General features: G+C 37.2%; 1 protein-coding gene across 3 annotated transcripts in view; it reads right to left on the bottom strand.

Moving 5' to 3' along the window:
- The window catches only part of CCSER1 (coiled-coil serine rich protein 1), a 1,157,679-nt gene that overhangs the window by 498,708 nt on the left and 639,323 nt on the right, over positions 1-19,648 (bottom strand). For all 3 annotated transcript variants that reach the window (XM_075066155.1, XM_075066156.1, XM_075066157.1), the window contains exon 8: positions 2,929-3,012. In XM_075066155.1, the coding sequence (XP_074922256.1) occupies positions 2,929-3,012 (84 nt within the window). The remainder of the gene's footprint in view (positions 1-2,928; positions 3,013-19,648) is intronic.

Genomic DNA, 19,648 nt, shown 5'->3' with positions numbered 1-19,648 from the left:
CAAATGCACAATTAAACTCCTTCCAGCCAAATGCACATGTGCAAATAAAGAAAACAAACATAAGTCTAACTTGCCTTATCCACCTAGTACTTACTATTCTGAACTTATAAGAGCCTGTATCGGAGAGATTGGAGAGAAACCTGGTTGCACGTCTGGTCACTCCTAGAGCCCAGAGAGAACAACCACCAAATTCTAACAGCACACACACAGCCTTCCCTCCCTCAAGATTTTAAAGTATCCTGTTCCCTGATTGGTCCTCTGGTCAGGTGATAGCCAGGCTCACTGATCTTGTTAACCCTTTACAGGCAAAAGAGATATAAAGTACTTTTGGTCTATTAACTCCTACTATTTGTTTATGACACTTGTCAAATGGAAGTATGTGGCATTCAGATACTCCATCTATCCATTTGGACAGCGCTAATTTATGATTTCCACACTGGAATGGAAATTAAGTAGTTTTCTGAGTAAAGCCTGGTCATATTTGTCTGCATCTGCAGGAAGACTAGTCAGTAAAATGTTGCATGTCTCACTAAGTCAGCAGTTTACCAGTGACACCTCAACAGAAGACAAGCATATGGGATGCACTATTATTAAAGGAGCGTTAGTCACGTTGTAACTTCTCTAAGGAAGGACACTTTTTATGGTATATTTGCTAATTTCTGCAACATTACTTCTACATAAATATGTTGAACAGAATCTGTATCACAGCAAGAAGGCTCTTTCATCATCAATGACACAACAATCATTTATTTATATTCATACCAAACATCATGAGATGACAACAGTTTGTGATAAGGACTTAACTAATATGCAGAATCACCTCCAGAAGTGCTAGAGAATATTGAAGATTCTATCTTACTGACAGCTTTTCATAAAGGAGCTGGAGTGCACTAGGAATTGGAGGCTAATCCCCATTATGTATCATAGGATATTATTTTCACACACTACATCTGTCTTGCAGAACCGACTTGGAGAGTAATTACTGCTGAGATAAGACTTTTCTGCAATATGTGCAATTAATTCTCCCTCTAAAAAGGAGGAAAGAAGCCTGACACATTTATAATGTTTAAGTACACCTAATCTATTTCTTTTCTGCTTCTAATGTTTCCTAAATATGAGGAAGAAAGAGGATTTGAAAGTACTTACAGATCTCTGTTCTTATGTAAATCATCCGTGGGTCTGTAATATTCCATCATAAAATGGCCACCATGAAATAATATCACGAATTATAATAGAATGTAGAGCAAGTGGGGAATTACTATAAAGATGAACTTAGAATATGATTTTCCTGCATAAAGGCTGCTATTCTTATCAAATACGAATTACCGTGTTATTGAAGTTTCAAGGACATGAAATTTTATTCAATTTGATTTTCAATATGTATTTTGAAGTAAATTAAAATTCCTCTTACTCCTTCCACGTACCTTGTAAAAGGGTATTTCCTCTAGGCATTTTTTTTTTTAAAGTTTCATTCCTCTCCCTTTACAAAAACAACATTGGGATGTTGGGGAGGGCAGGGTGAGACAATATCTTCAACAGGTGTAAAGTGGCGCAGCTATACTGACGTCAATTTACACCTGACCTGCTGAGGATCTGGCCCAAATGCTTTTCATAAATAGGGTTCAGCTACCTCAAAAGAACCAAGTAAATCTCACACATTATAAGGCTCTGAAGTGTAATGGAGACCACTTCATCTCATGTGTGCATCAAAACAGTACAGTAGGAGGGATTCACAGGCAAATTGGCAAACTGCCCATAGCTGAAATCGAGCCATAGTAAATTATAATGAAAAAGAACTCAACTTATAATCATTAATTTTACATTCCAAGGACAACCCGGTTGTAGTTTAAACATTTCATTTTGTATAGTATTTAGACAAGGAATTGGAAGTTACATGTAATTTGGAAAGGTAAAATAGGTATAACTGCCACCTTGGTTATCACTGGGGAATGATCCCAGAACCTCCGGTTCTAAAGTATAAATGTTTACAATTTGAGATAAAGGATGAAGTCCCGTAGCTAGCAGCTGCAGCAGACTCACATCCAGTCATTAGAAGGGGAAATGACAACTGGACAATGTCCCAACAGCCAGACTAAGAGGGAAATTAATCACTTGGACTTCAATCATTCCCCCTCCCGCCACCCTCCACATCCCTAGAGGGCCATCTCTGCAACACTATCCCCTTTCCTTGATTACAGCAGGACAACCCACTCACTTAAACCGGTTCTGCGGTAATATAAAAAAACTAGCTTTTGATGGTGCCACCCATTAAGCAGCATATCTTCATTTTTTTTTTAATTGTATACTCCTTCTATATACTCTATATTATATATACAGCTTTGCCATTTGCTATCAATATGGCTATCCTAAAATTTAAGTCAACAAAACTTTGCCACATAATACAATAATGAAAAGTTGTATCAACATAATCAGAGTATTCAGGTGTTTTGTTTGTTTGTTTGTTTTCATATTAAGGGAACACCTGTTTTAACAGAAGAGAGTATTTAGTTATGTGTTGGATAGCTTCACTGCTTTGCAAGGCAGTAGAAGGAAGAATAATTTACAACTCACCAGAAAGTACGTACTGCCCTTCAAGATTTTTGGCATATGCTAACCAGTACACACAGTGCTGTATTGTTCCTTCACCAGTGATTAATGCCTCTTTGATATTATAGGATAACTGTCAACACAATCTTTTAAAACAAAGAACCACCATCAGGATGTCTGGGTATTAGCCCTTTCAAAGTCTGACAAGTCCCCAGAAATGTAGAGTCATAAAAACTGCATTAATCAGGTTGAATGATTAATATAGCCTTAAGATGTCCACCCTGCAGAAGGTGTGAAAAACTGTTTATTTAGTTTTTGTATGAGTGACCGACCTTGTCAGTTAAAGTGAACTTCTCAGACAAAAGTGCACATCCTGCTTACCAGATCCTCACGTAGTTGGGAAATGAGTTCATCTCTCTCCTTCAGCTGCAACTTCAGCACTGAACATTCATCTTTCATTATATCCTATAAAAATACATCAAAAGAGATGTTATAATAGGCTAGGACTTTTACTTTGCTCTTGACAAGGAAAGGCAGATTCACACAGTGTGAGATAATTACATCCGAGTAATGAAACTCAATTTTCCTCTGTTATGTGTGATATTTTGAATAACATATTCTAAGTTGCCATATAAACAAACTAGTGCAGCCAAAGTCATTCAAAAGATCCCTGAATAGAAGTCCATTTTGTTAGTGCCTGATTCTTTTAAGCTTTTTATTCAAGTTCCTCTCAGACATCTCTTACTTTAGTTTAGGAACAAGTGGTCATAAAATTCCTAATGTTTTCCGTGAGCAGAACTATGAGAAATCTCAGAGTGGATGAATTACTGGGGAGTTCTCAGTCTGACTGCAGATGGAGAAAAGAAGCACAACAGACATTCACAAAAAGGAAAGTAACTCTTCCACGCACATATGCATGTACTATGACAGTAAAAACAGCAATGATACTGACACTAGTTGGGTGGAGGAAAAGTAAACACAGACCACTCTTCTTGCTTGATGGTGCATGTGCAGTTAATATCTATATGAGAATTTGATGCTCACACAAATGAAAGCGCAAATAGCACAGGCTACAGCCAAACTTGGAGCTGTCAGGCCTATTGCATATTTTCCCCATAAAATTTTGTCCATTCATCTCAGTCTTGACCAGCAACATTCACAGGCCTCATTTGAAAAAGGACTGTCACTCATATGTAGTTTATGATATAGCTATATATCCACGAGGTACTCAAATGATATCAACAGACTCCTTTTTAAGACCTAGTCCACCTCAGAAAAGCTATAGAGGTATACCTATAAAAGCACACCTTATTATTGTAGATCCAAGTTATACTGGCAAAAAGAGTGTTTTTGCCAATATCTACATCTACACTAGGACTCTGGCCAGCATAATACTATCATAAAAATATCACCTCCTAACCAACATTACTATACCAGCAAAGGTTTTAAGTGTAGAACTGGCTTAAGTGACCTAACCAGGATATGAAGAAGTTAGATCTTCAGAAGTACCATACCTCTTTATGGTATTTATGTGCTTGCAGTTCTAAACTAACACTCAAAACATAAAAGTGACATAAGTGATGAGTGTATTGTCTCATTGTTCAGAACTTTTTCCCCTTGGGAAAATGTTCAATTATAATAAGCACTTTTCAATGCAATTATACTGCTTAACTTTTGTTCTAAACAAATTAGAGGGGGGAAAATTATAACGGGATGTAATACAAAATATTCACAGCTACAGAAAAATAGATATCTCCGTACAAGATTAGAAATAAGAGCCCCACATCCTTTTGTACTGTCAGTCTAGATACCAACGTAGTATTTTAGTGCTGTTGACTGGATAATATGGAGGGACCAAGCTCAGGAAAAGATCAGGATTTCTCCTTGTTGAGCTAGAGGAAAATTTATGAAGGTGTCTAATGGTTTATTATTTTTATCTACTCATCTGTTTATTCAGTAAATAGGTCTTTCAAGAACCTTAGCTGGAAAAAAAAATTATAAATAAAACTACTCAATCACCAAATACATCCCAGCAACGAAATATAAATACCTTAATTACACTCTACACTATAAAGCAATGTTACATTTTTATTTCTTTATTTTTACTTTTGAAACCTAAAGATGCAGAAGACTAGAAAGTTATGGAATATAAATGCTCTCTTACCATTGTTTTATCTAAAGCCCCTTATTCGAAATGGGGCCATTTTTCTTAAAGACTCACTAAAAAACAGCATCACATTTGATGTTGAGTAGTCATGCCTCTCTTTCTATTTATACATGTCTAAATGCCTTATCTCAAGAGGGCATCACATTACTCCTCGCAATCAGCTTCTTTTGTTCTTGTTAAATGAAAGAGTCAAAGTAGTAAGAAGGGAGCGAAGCAAGACAACCCTGAGGAAGGATAGGGTATTACTAAAGTTTGCAAAAAATTATAAGATTTTGCAGGCATAGTAAATATAATAAAGCAGCAGTGTACAGTACATAGATTGTGACATACCTTACAGTAGTGGAGGGGCTGAAGTGTGGCATTAAGCCATAACTCTGTGTTGGAGGCTGTGCCGAAGCACAACATGCTAATGAGAGCTTCATGAGACTTGGTGCCTCCAAAAGCTGCTAGGTACACAGAGCCGGTGACGCTGCTGCATTAACCCTGGAGAAAATGCCATCTGAATCATGATGCTACTCAGGCAGCTAACAAGCTCACATCCTTCAGGGTCATTACTGCCATTATCAGTGTTTGGCAGAGCAGTGCAAGTACTGCAACAATGCCTGACCCCTCTGTGGCAGCATAAAGTGGTAGCCGCCTTCCTACCTCTCCCTCAACAGCACGCGCATACCGGAACCAACCAGAACCTGGCCTCATGTCACTACCTATACATTATTATACCATCCGATTCTCAAATCACCTACATTATATTCCATGCAATTATGATGTAGGTTTGTTGTAATAATTAGACACAATGCATGCACACACAGCTTTACAACAGCCAAAGTAGGGATAAAGAATTTCTCTCCAGTACATGTACCAGGACCACAGTATTTTATTCTTTTACTCTGGGGCATTTGTGCAGACACCATCTGTTCTAAAAGAGGATTGTGTGAAGGCAGGAGGCAGTAGCACCGTGGATGTTGGTGGCTTTTCTACTTCTCTATTATATGTTCTGTAATATGTACATAGCAAATACTGTCAAACACAAATTTTATTGGGGACACCTAAGATATAATCCCAAGTGAGGACAGGAAAAGGGAGGAAGACATCAAACAAGAATAAGGCAGTAGAAAGGAGGAGGAAACAAAGATAGGACAAAGATAGGGCCAGTGAGGTTGCACAGAAGAACACGAAAGAAAGATTTCTTTGCAAGAACTGTGGGAAACAGACATCTCTGCCAAAGCGTAATAGGGGTGCACAAGAATTACTGAATTTGTATGTGTTAGCCTAAGGTTAGAAAGAGATCACCTTTACCCTATTAAATGCTTGGGGAAACTCCCATCACTGCATATTGTCAGACTGCAGGTGAAAGTGGTGCAAGGCCATTACATTCAAGATATGGCTATTTGTTAAAAAAGCCTTTTAAGGTGAAGAAAAAGAGACACCACAGGCCAATGGTGGAGGGACGTACAGTAAGAAGAGAGAAACTGGCAGGAATCAGTAATTCACCAACATGGAATTGTCACAACAGCCACAAACTAAGAAGAACAGATCTGAAGAGAGGGTCTGCTTTTCAGCAGCGTTGCCACCATAACTCTGAGTCCAAATGAATTACTGAGCTTTGGGGAAAATCTTCATCCATAATAGGCAGTTTTTGCATATCTTGTGGCTCCATGCTGGTTCTTGACTATTCACATATTCCCAGTGAATCTTTTAGCCATGTTTGTGAAGTTTTTAGAAGACTAAATTACTTTCTATCCATTTTATGATTTATACATGTGTTTCTCACGCTGCCATCATGTAATATTTACTGAGGGAATTTGAATACATTCACAAAGAATCTCAGAATTCATGTACTGAACACAACCAAGGCAAATACATTTTAGAGTCTTTGAGTCAGTTAATACAAATTCTCATCATGTAGCTTTCACCATTCCAGTTTACCACATCAATACCCTCTATTTAAAAATTTTGCAAGCCCCACAAGTGAGTCTGTATATTTCCATTTGAAAAATAACTTTATTCATCCCAATCTGCTGAGTCTCATCTCCCCGTGCCTATTAATAAGTGCTCTGTACACAGCACCGCTTCAAGCATACATTCTGATTTAATAAATGTAACATAATAAAATATGAATGTTTGATTTTTGTTGACAAGTTTTTTCTTGACCTCATGACTTCTGAGTTAACAGAAGCTTAAGAATTATGCTCTGTATACAGTATAGTAAAGATGTCAATAGGAGTGAAAATACATTATGGAAAGATAATTCAGACTACACTTGATTTTTTTCAATGAACAAATAAATGATTCCTAAAAGAAATGAGGTCACACTGTAGAGGAGACAGCACGCTGAGATAAGTGAAATACTTATATAACATAAAAACAGCCATACTGGATCAGACAAATAGTCCATCTAACCCAGCATCCTGTCTTCTGACAGTGGCTGATGCCAGATGCTTCAGAGGCAATGAACAGAACAGGGCAATTATCAATTGATTTATCCCCTCTCATTCAGTCCTAGCTTGTAGAAGTCAGACGTTTAGAGATACTTGGAGCATGGGGTTGCATCCCTGACCATCTTGGCTAATAAGTCCATCAATGCCTATCTTATTCTTTTTTGAACCTATGTATATATTTGGCTTTCACAACATCCCTTGGCAACTAGGTTCCACAGGTTGACTAAGTATTGTGTAAAGAAGTATTTCCTTCATACAACATAACATGACTGAACTATGAGCTTCTATTCAAGGAATACTGTTAGAAACATTATTGGGATGGTAAATTCCAACTTGTTGCTCTAAAACAATTAGCTATCAGGTGCATTTTATAAAAATGAATACAATACTGTACATTGTGTTTTAGATTTTCTTCTCTTTTTTGCATCTTAACATTGGGAACAGAAATCCAGCTCTTACCTTGTGTTTTCATGTTGGATCTAAGCTATTTCTTATTAAATGTGCACCTTGGTGGACCACTGTGGAATTATGGCATCCTTTTCCTGTTGTTTTGTCTGTGTTTTTATTTAAACTTGCTTTTAGTTTCTAAGGCTGACTATAATCACTATGCATCAATGTTAGTATTTTCCTGTTTCAGTCTAACATTGCCCATCTGGGAAACTGCTAAACCTAAGTAATAAACCTGTTTTTCATCAGATCCGTTCACAGGATGATAAATTGAACAGCATGTGGGAAGACAGATGCAGCAGGTTATGCATATGAGCCAACAATAATAATCATTTACATTTTGCATATTTGATACCTTTGCATACTTAGGAACAAGCAGGCATATTGTGATTACTATAATCACAAAGCGGTATAAACAGAACTAACCTGGTATTAAGGAAGATGAATTTACTGCTATTTGCCTTTGATGCACAACAGAACATTTTTCCAATACAGTACTATACAATTAGAATAAAATAAAACTCATCTGATAAATGTATTGAATTTAGACAGCTAAAGAATGTTTATCAGTTTTACTTTACCTATTATTGAGAACATATTCTTTTTTAAAATTAGATAATGTTTTCACCTCTCTTAGCCAGAAAGGATTAACTTCCCTCAGAGGCTCCAATCTTGTAATAACTATACACATGCTTACTTTTACTACCAGAAGTAAGATCTACTCCATTGGGACTACTCGCAGTAGTATATTTAAGCACATATGTAGGTTTGGGTCTGCAGGATCACGTCCTTAGTAAGTCAGGGAATGGGTTAACTGTCTGTATGCAGAACATGGGAGAGTACTGTTCCTTCCCTGAGAACTTATGCAACCTGCCAGCTGGGAAGAGAGAATTCCAACCAGTAGAGCAGGGAAGTGGTAGTAAGATGGAGAGGGCCCTGTAAAGAGGAAAAAACAGTTGCTTTCTCCTCTTCCTGCTCAGGAAAAAACTGGCGTTGGGAGCTTCTGAGAACAGGCCCAGATCAGAGACCAAAGAACAGCAGAGAAGCTGACCTCTGCTTCATTAGAAAGACTTGACCTGAAAGATATTATGAATCACAGTGATTTCTTTTGACTGGGGTAAAGCCCATCCTGATTCGCTTTACATTGCTGCTGCTGCTAATATGAACTTAACAGAGAGATGCTGTGACCACAATGTTTATTTAGGTACCATCTAGAGAAATCTTTGGTCCTTACTTTAAGGCCAGGAATGAGAAAATCCTAGAGCAGAACCTTTGCCTAAAAGGGACACAGCTGTTTAACGTTTCTAAGGCTACACTACAGAGCTTGCAGCAGCTCAGCTGTATCAATGCAGCTGTGCCACTGTAGCTCTGCTAGTGCAGACACTCAAAAAACGTTGGGAGGGAGCGCGCCTGTCTACTTAATTACTCCAGCCGCCGTGAGCAGCGGTAGCCACATCCCCACCGACAGTACTGTTCACATTGGCGCGTAGGTCCATGTAATTTACATTTCTCAGGGGGCATGTAGCTACTAGCTCCAGTCCACAACCATAACTTAAAAAAAAGGGGCAGGGGAATGTTGCATTTTTTGTACCGAACATTGTACAAGGGAGTTTTGGGTTAAAAGAATCTGATCCTAAAACAACAGAAAAGGCTAGTCAACTTACAGTTCTAGTAAGAGTCCCTTCTTACATATGGAGTCTATTTTCAGAGGCGTATGAGAAACATTTTATATATCACAGATGTTGTTAATTAGTGCAAGCAGGAAGCAGTCAAAGATCACACTGCTAGCATTTCATGTAAAATATGATCTACTTTTATTCAGGTTGAATTAAGTATTTATTCATTCAGTCTAAGAATTCATTTATCCAGAAGAATCCAGGTCAGCAGTATCCATTCCACCTGTCCCAGGCCTAAAATTCTACTCACATTCTACTGAAAGGTTTACTTATTCACTATGAGCACATAACGTGTATTAGTTTAAAGATTTATTAGTTTAGAACTAAATGAACAGTATTTCCTTCATCACTGCAAACCAGCTGTCATTAAACTGTGAAATACAGACTCAGCAAATTAATTTTTTGCTACAACTGGATACTCTACCTGCAACAGTGACAGCAAAAAAACATGGAGTTCAAAATAATGCAGCTTGAGTTATGTGTGTGTTAAAAGAGAAGAAAATGAAGTCCATGCTTTAACACCAAGAAAAAAAATAAGCATAACAGACTTTCAATAAATGTAAGTGAAATGAGTTCCTAAAAAATGAACTGCTCTGAAGAACCCTTTTAAAATAAAAAAATGTTAATATTCACCTTTTTATGTATTAAAAATAAGTACAAAGTGAACCTGAAACTTCAGACATTTGGCATTTTTCTGTCAAGTCAGATAGTCGGAAAACAGAAAAATATTCCATTGGTACTAATGTGAAAATGTAAAGAAAAAAGGGAGGCGGGAACCAAGCTTGCCTAATAATTGCTTATTGTATATAGCACCTTCCATGCCAAAAAGCACCCCCCCCAAAAAAAAAAAACCAAAAAAAACACAACACAAACACTGCATACTTTACACAGCAATCACTTTACCCACCCCTGGGACGCTGCCACCTCTTCAGTGATACATAGCAGCTGTTTAATACCAAAACAGTTTAGCTTAGAAATGGAAGGAAAAAAGGTGTGACACAGATGCAAAATTTCTTAAAGGACACATTTTAACTCAAAATAATTAACATGTACACAAATGTTTCAGAAAATTAAATGTTATACCCAAAGTTGGAGAGGATATATGGGTTGAAACCTGGCTCCATTGAAGTCAAAGGCAAAACTCCCATCAATTTCAATGGAAGCAGTATTTCAACCTCTCTATTTTTCATAAAACCACATAAATTTGTGTTACTCTGGACTCTCTCCAATTTCTGTGCAACACTCCTGTGACCCCTAACTATGGGACAACAACTAGCAGTTCTTATGGTTTTAGAGAAAAGATTGAAAAATTTGAACCCTAAAGTCTCAAACAGGAGCTTGAGAAAAAAAAAATCAATTACTTTTTAAAATTTCTCAATTCTTAAGTGAATCTTATGATTTTCTAATACCAGTTTTTGTCATTTTTGTCAGTATTTTTATCTCTGAATTTTAATAAAAAAGTGTTTGGATTTAAACATCCTGCAGCATTAGCAACATTAGAACAATGCTATAGCCTTTACACATGAAAGTGAAATGGAGCAGAAGCAAAACAAATTGACTAGCCTATTTTCTTTTTTCCAATCTGTCTGTAGTACAAAAAGTGAAGTAGTAAATTAGACTAAGTACAATAAGACTTATTAGGTAAATTAGAAGCATAAGCTGAGAGAAATTAGACATCTCATTATGAAAATTTAAGGTGTTAAACACAGATAATGTAATTGGTTTTTCAGAAACATCATTGTAATTTGACAGGACCCATTCAAGAGAGAGATTTTATAATACAATTAGGGTATTGACACACTTGTAGTCATTAAAAACACCACGGTATTTCAACTGCTGCCATAGAGTGCTACCGTATCAAAAATACTACAGTATTTCTGAATACTCAGAATAGAAATAACCATGGTATCTCAAACGGGTCTGCAGTAGCAATGGTCGATAAATGTAGGCTTTTAGTGTTATTACTGTTTACTGCTCTTTAAAAAAGCATATTTATATGATGTAACTATTGGCTTTATTATTTTTAACAAATCACACTGATCCTTGCACAGTAGTATGTTGAAACCCCAACTCTTGTGAAAGATTTTAGCATACCACAGTATGATGCAGTGGCATACCTCAAACCCCAGAACACCTTTCATAGATTTATTTGTTAAGACCAGAAGGGGCTATATTATGATCATCCATTCTGATCTTCTGTATAACGAACTATAAAATAAACAGCAGCAGAACCCAGTGGAATTTTTTGCCTCCTGCTGTTGCAGAAAGCTGTGTTTCCAACTTAGTGATTTTATTGCAAGCCTTGAGATATTTGGTGTTTTTCTTAAAGCCCTAGAATGATTTTTCTTCTGCTTCTTCTAAGTAAGTTTCCTTGTGACTGTAGAGAAAAGTTTGAATACACGAATCATAAAAGATTAACTATCAAAAGGTAAGTAAGTGTGTGTGTATGTATATAGATATAGAGATATAGATATATTATTTTTAAGCCAAACTAATAATTTTTTCTGAGCCTGCTTCTGAACATTTGGGGATAGCACTATTGAGAAAGCAAAGAGGTAATCAAACTTTTATTCCCTAATAGATATAGGAATTGGACCTGTTATCCCACGCAAACAGGAAAAGGGAAACAATCCAGGGAGCTACTCCCTGAAGATGCCTGATGTCTTCTCTATAACATAATACTTGATAACTGAAACAGCCAGTTACAAGGGAAAGGGCCTTGTAAGGACAAGAACTTTGCATAGATTGGGGAAGGCTCTTAAGATTTAAAATTCAAATCTTCAGAAATTTGCTTGTTACTGAGGCATAAATAATTCTTGGTGCAGTACCCTCACGGTGTCTTGAAAATATGCAAACCCATCATACATACTAACAGAATCAGTGAGTATTTATTTACAAGGGAGTATTAAATACATCTTTGTGCAGATCTGGGGTAGAAGTGACAACAACATTAAGGGTTGTAGCGAAGGGCACTGGTTCTCTGCCATGCAGTTAAACACATAATTAAAAAGACCATGGTGCTATAAACTCCTAGATTTATGTAAAATAGTTGTTTCTTCATGAAAAGATTTGCCAGTAATATATTTAATGCCTCATACAATTCAGCTTATACTTTTCTAATCTTTCTAAAAAAGGAAAAATGTTCATGTTAATGTGATTTCTAAGGAAAAGGAAATGGTGTTAAAACAGTACATAAAGCAACACTGAAGAAAGGCTCACCGATTCTGTGTGAATATTTATCCAAAGTTTTCTCAACCTCTCACTTGGATTTTTGGAAAAAAAAGTCTCAGGCTCTCTTGCCAATACATCATGGCATCGATGAGGTCAAAGATACTATGAGTACGGACTCCTGCCCTCCACTCCCTAACATACTGGTACTTCTGGTTTTGGTAGGAAGTGTGACAGACAAGTAATATTCCTTTTTTAAACTGTTAAATAATAGAACTAATTGAAAAAATGAGGTCCATTTCAATTTGGAGGTTTGAACAAAGAGTATGTGTTGATTTTTCTATTATTTAGACCACTTGTGTCTTAATTAAATGTACTTGACTATGTGCAGTATTCTAGGCATTCCATATTACTTTAAGAATTGAAAATACTTTAAGTATTCAGGCAACACCACCTGTTTAATGGAATCTTGGTGAGATTTGTTTGTTTTTTAAGGAAGACTACTTTAACATATTTTGAGGGTGGGAGGGTCCTCTCAGTCTTATGGACAAGTGGGTAACAAAGTTGCCATGTTAGAACTCTTCAGTCTTCCAGACATATGATTGTTTGAACACCTCGATCGTTTGCCTACATTTAAACATACTGCTAACACACAGCAAGGTGAAAATTTACCCTACAGCAATCAGCTACATTTCATCAGCCAACTGTCAGAATTAATTGAATATAAACAGCCAAATGTACAAGGAAGGGGGAGAGAACATACACATTTGTAAGCATATAATTATGCAATAAACACTTTATACTACGCACAGAATATGCCATTTAAGATAAAAACATTAGTCTTGGACAATGAAGACAACTCTAGAGGCAGAGTAAATTAACCTCAAAGAATTTGAGCTCAATTTCTTACAAGTGAAAAACCTGACCCTGAATGACAAAAAAAAAAAATGTGTGATGAAAACGTTCATGTCTATTGTTTACCTCCTTGGAGAGGAATACTGGGGTTTTAAGTGTGTGGGTCTCGGTGGCCTGTAACATATAGGAGATCAGACTAGATCTGATAGTCCCTTCTGGTCTTAAACACTATGGCTATGAAATGAATAATACTAACAAGTTCGATTTTAGGCCCTGATTTAGAAAATAGTCCCTATTGAGAAAAGCATTTAAACATATGGTTAACTTAAAGCATGGGATCAAGTCCCATTGGCTTCAATGAAAACTAAGCCCATATCTAAATGCTTTGCTGCTTAAGGATTCTTTCTTGAATTGGGACCTTACACTGAATCATCTATGAGACAGGGAATGAATCTCAATCTGTGTTTGTAGAGCACTGTGAAAAGTTACAGCACTCCATAAATTATGATGGTTAATACAAGGTGTCACATGACTAGCTCTGCTTTCTTACTGTACTGTTAGTTTTGCTGACCCACTTATGTCATCTCCCATTTAGGACATTACTTTATAAGTATAAAGCTTGTTCAGAGAATCAGAATTTGATATGTAGGTAAGACCTGGATGGTTTTAAGAATCTGTTACAGTTTGTTAGAGGGGAAAAAAAAGCTGAATTATGGTCTGAAACTACAAGTCCCCCAAGAACATGCCACAACATGCTGTACAACTTCAACTTCTATTGGTTTCCCTGGTTTGGAATCCTGAGAGTTAACAATTCCTATACAATTCACAGACATCTGACTGTGAGAGTTTGCGTGGGAAATAGTGTTTCAAGGCAAAAAGATTTCTATTCACATGGCACAAATGCCTGAACCATATATACACATTGTATGTGTTGTCATGAACAATAAAACATTCCAACAAAGTCAGTCATAAAAATAAAATAAAATAAAATAAAATTGGCAGATGGTAAGATCAGGAAACACCACATGGTTAAGGCTTAATGTTCAGAAATCACTTGACACAAATATTGGTTGGAAGCGTTCCCAGGACCCCTAGTACGTATGGTTTGGGAGTGTGAAGTAGTTCTATTGTTCTGATATAATGTGCTAGAAATAATTAATTTCTACTTAAGTTATGATATAACCCCACTGATCTCCACTTGTATGTTGGGTATTGGATCAAAACTATATCAGCTCTCTCACACTAAATGTGTTAGTTACTTAGTGTAACCTTGTCAGGGTGGTGGGGGCGGAACAAGTCTTCCTATCATCTTGGACAGACGGACCAACTGTCAGAGAGCACAACTCCCTGATACACCACAAAATTTGAACAAAAAGTACACATATGACAAGGTTTCTTGAAGTTAGGCACATTATGTTCATGTCTTCATCACAGCAATTTCTTTTGAACATTCATATTGTGCATTACTTGATAATGACTTTATCCGCATCTATGTCAATCCAAATAAAGTGGGTCAAAAATATATTCAGCCTAATTCTGTTTTCACTTACACCAGTGTAATTCTAGTGACATCGGCAAAATTATTCCAGATTTACACTGAAGTCAGAGGAGAACCAGTCCCATTATATCTGAATATAATGAGAGAAGGGGGAGAACCGTAGTCAATATTTATTTTCATTTGACCAAGAGGTGTGATGGTGGTGCTGGCATATGTGCTTAAATAGTATCACCTCTCTATCTCAGTGCAGCTCAAACTCCCTATCAGCAGATATGTTTTACAATGAAGACAGAATTATCCTACAAGGATACACTGCAGAACAGTAGAGCCGTAGTTTTAGGTTGTGATGTTTCAAAATATTTTGTCACAATTTCAGTAAAACTGTCTGGTTTGTAACCCATTTCATTGTCTTCTTATATTTGCTAATTAAATATTAGGATGTAAATGTGCATTTGATAGTCACATGCAGACCTTTCAATAGATTTTCACCACATTGTAAACACAGGGAATATTCATCAATCAATGCTACAATTTCATGTACACAACTTTCAAACTTCATACAAGATTCTTGAGGTTTTACATAGTCTTCCTGGATCATCTAGAGAAGGAGTTCAAATATTTTGAAAAGTTGATTTTGAATCACAATATATTTTGCATTAAGTAGAATAGTTTAAAAACAAGCACTAAGCCATATTCTGCTCATTATACCGAAGTCGTCGGAGTTACTTTGGTTTTGCACAGGTATATCTAGAAGGATTGGACCCCACTATTTTCAGTGTGCCAACTTCCAGGGTAATTTATTTTATTTTTTGCTGTTTTTCAATCTTAATATTTTACATCATCAAAAAACAAAAAAACAAAAAAACAACTTATTTTTCCTCTTCATGTTTCCATCTCTGTCCCAAGAAACTTCTAGTGCAACAGAGCATACATTTAAGTAGAGATGGAAAATATTTTGGAGGGTTTCCTGAAGAGAGATCTATGAACTTTCCATGTCATTTCTCCAGCTATTGGGTTATAGAAACACACAGAAATTGATACCCGAGTAAACTCCGGTTTCAGTGTGCGAGCTGCATCCTCAACTACGCAGTGACCTTACATTCAAATGCATTTTTCATTTGAAAGTGAACCTTTGTTAAACTAATGTGATGCTTTGCTGCTACTTTTTGTGCAGCTACATCAATCTTTAAATACCATGGACTCTGGATAAATGTAGACCATCTATTTGCTGCACTGCCATTAAAAAGATCATTGCACCAGAAAAGAAGGGTACATCTTAAAGGGTTTTTAATACGGAAATTCATCTGTGTTAATCCAAATATCATCTAAACTCAGGTTTAAGAAGTTATAGTTATGCAGCTGTGCAAAGACAAACACTAACTGTATGTCAAAATCTCTCAGATGTGAAGAGAGGCATTAATTTACATAATTAGTTGTCTTTAGAAAACACATTTTAAACCTTCCTAGTTGGAGTGCACAGAAATTTAAATTCCTGTACTAGAAATTTAATGTGAAAATATTTTAGAATTTGTTGGTTTCCTAGAATTGCACCTAAAAAAACCTCTTCCATTTTGTAAGATTCTCTGAGTTTGAGAGAAACACTATATTTGCAGTTTCTACAGGAAAAAAAAAAACCCCTGCATGGATGGGCTTGTGAAATGAAGCCTTCATTCCTTTCTTTCCATAATTTGCAAGTGAATACTTTGCCCTTTTTTTTTTTTTTTTCTTTTTTAAACAGACCTATTTGAGACTAAAGTTTGTTGGGATTTTTTAACAAAATATTTTTATGTTAGAATATGCCAATTTGCTGAAATGAAAACTTTTTTGGAGATGTATCAGTTCCAGGGAATTTTTTCTTCGGAAGAGTTCTCAGGTTCAAGATGGAATTTCTGGTCAAAACCTGAGATGGAGCAACCCCCAGAAGAGTCAATAGCCCATTAGTTGGGACACCCGGGATTTGCAACAAGGACTTAAATCTGGGTCTCCCATATCCTATCTGAATGCCCTAACCTGGGTCACATAGTAAATAATTTCCACTCTCTCTGGTCCAAATAATATTTAATTATTTATACAAAGTGGAACAGCTCCAACTGAAGAGAGAGAGCACTTCATCTCAGAATATCCAATAGCCTGGTGTGTGTCACTCACCTGTCATACAGGATGAACAGGTGCATGTCCTGTTCTGAATGAAGCAGGGCACGGATTTGAACCTGAGTCTCCTACACTAAAGATGAGTGCCCTAACTACTGGGCTACTATTCCGGGGGGTGCAGCTCTCTCTGAAAAATCTTTTGACAAATGCCATTATCATCCCAATGAGAGATAAAACCTAGAATTTTTTCACAAAACAGATTTCTTGTTTTCCAGCCATCCCTATATCCCTATTCAACTCCCCCTTCTTCTTAGCATATGCGCAGGGTGCCTCCGGTGGTAGGTGACCAGAATGCATCACCAAACTTATTACAGACACTAAGGCAGGGGTGGGCAAACTATGGCACATGGGGTGAATCCAGGCCGCCAGCCATTTTAAACTGAACCTTGAGCTCTCACTAGGGAGCAGGGTCTGGGGCTTGCCCTGCTCCAGCCAGAGATCAGGGCCAGGGCCAGGGGCCGCTCCACACTGCTTCCAGAAGCAGTGGCAGGGCCCTGCTCTGGCTCCTACGTGTAGGAGCAGCCATGGGGCTTTGCACACTGCCCCTGCAGCTCCCATTGGCCAGGAACTGCAGCAAATGGAAGCTGCGGGGGCGGCACCTGCCAACAGGGCAGCATGCAGACTCACCTGGCCGTGGCTCTGCGTAGGAATTGGAGTGGGGAAATGGCTGCTGCTTCTGGGAGCTGCTTGAGATAAGTGCCTCCTGAAGCCTGCCACAACCCTGATCCCCCTCCCAACCTCCAAACAGCTCGATCCCAGCCTGGAGCACACTTCTGCACCTCAAACACCTCATCCCGAGCCCTACCTCAGAACCTGCACTCCCAGCCGGAGCCTGCACCCCTTCCCACACTCTAACCCCAGTTTTGTGAGCATTCATGGCCTGCCATACAATCTTTATTGCTTGCTCTGATGCTCCAGCTGGGGAGCAGGGTCGGGGGGTCATTTTGGAAACAGGCCTTTTGTCTGACCTAATCTAATCATTTGGAAGTACCTCAAGTCAGTGTAGATAAACTAGAGATTAGTTTGAACCAGTCTCAGTCTTCAGACAGCCTTGCAATTACATCTCTATCCTTCAACTAAAATGAATTCAACTGTCTCTACGAGACTTGGGGCAGTATAATCATCTTTCTTTAATTATACAAGAGGGGAAGTAATTAGCTGACATTAAACAAAAGTAATATTTTTGGTACAAATGACAACACTGAACCAGTTTACCATAGTTAGGGTACTAGAAGAAAAGAAAACAAGATGGTTGCACTTTAGAAAGTCAGATGAACCCGCTTCTCTTTCTGCTTGTCAATCTAGCTATGTATCTCTACATTTATACACCACTAATTAAGACAGTGGAATCTGAGAGCATGGTTTTATAACACCTTTCCTTACGTTTTTTCTTTGCATGTGAATGAACACAAAAACGTCAAGTGAAACTCAGCCAAAACCCCATTAACCAAGTTTCACTCCGCTCCAATTACTAGAACATTATTAGTGACTTATATTTTTATTCAATTTTTCTGTGCAACAGAAATATTTAATTAACGGATACATTCTTTTTTACCCTGACACGATATCCTACCTATATACTCTTATATGACCCTCGCTTCATCTTAGTAAGAGAACGTTTCTCCTTATCCCTGCTTAATTTTCAAGAAAAATATTTCATTTGCAGCAGACGTCTCAGTGTCTTCTATTTTTAGCCAAAAAAAGAGAAGAAACCCTTTTACTCTGAGATAATTGTCCATTTTTCAACCGAAGAAGTCTACTATGACAGAACCGAGAAAAGGTCCAGCCAATAGACATGGTGAGTGAGAGTGGCTAGATTAATGAGCTCATTATAATTCACTAAAGAGTGATGTGGAGATGACTACCTACTTTAATTAGTTTTATTACTGTAGGAAATTGTTTCATATGCCAAGCTCATCACCAAGCATGCCTGGAAAAAAACAGTGTAGTAATCAAACTTGATATGAGGAATCTTTCATTAGTCTGTACGGCTAAAGGCACTTATAATGAATAAGGAAGGTATTAAAAAGATGGACATGACAGTGTCTAGCATACAATAATTTATCATGGCTAAAAATTTTGTCATGAAAAGTGCACTGATGGTTTTAAGTAAAGAATTCAGTACAACAGCAGTGTTGATATTGTGCACAGTGTACTATTCCTGTAATTATGGGAAATTCTGACAGTAATACATCTGGACAGTTTAACAGGTCAGGTTTACCCAGATAATAAATCCCAATCCAAATTATCCATGACTCACCTATTCTAATGAAAATATTAATTAGTAACTGGAACTTCTACAGAAATAGCAGCTCCCTTTAAAAGTGACAAAACTATTCACACAAACAGTTATAGCAGGCTGTCTGGAAAGCTTTGAAGAATCAGAAGTGAGATTTGAAGAGAAGCATCTTAAGAAGAAAACTATAATTTGCTTTCAAATTTCAAATGTATGAGCAGGCATGCTTGCCAACTCTTAAAAATGGAAATCAGGGGCACTGAAAAAGTCATCTTTTAATGTGACTAATGCTTTTTAAATAGCAGAGGGTTTTTTTCTTCTTTTTAAATAGTGTTAAACAGGAATTGTGTAACAAATGAAAATAGGGCTCTCATTGCCAGAAGATAAAACATACTTAGTAAAGGGAACAAAGTTTATTAAATTATAAATTTAATAAATTCTGACCAGAAAGACACAGGTGATTAA

Source organism: Chelonoidis abingdonii, chromosome 5 (assembly GCF_003597395.2).
Source record: "Chelonoidis abingdonii isolate Lonesome George chromosome 5, CheloAbing_2.0, whole genome shotgun sequence".
NCBI lineage: Eukaryota > Metazoa > Chordata > Testudines > Testudinidae > Chelonoidis > Chelonoidis abingdonii.
This window is presented reverse-complemented; position numbering and strand designations above follow the sequence as displayed.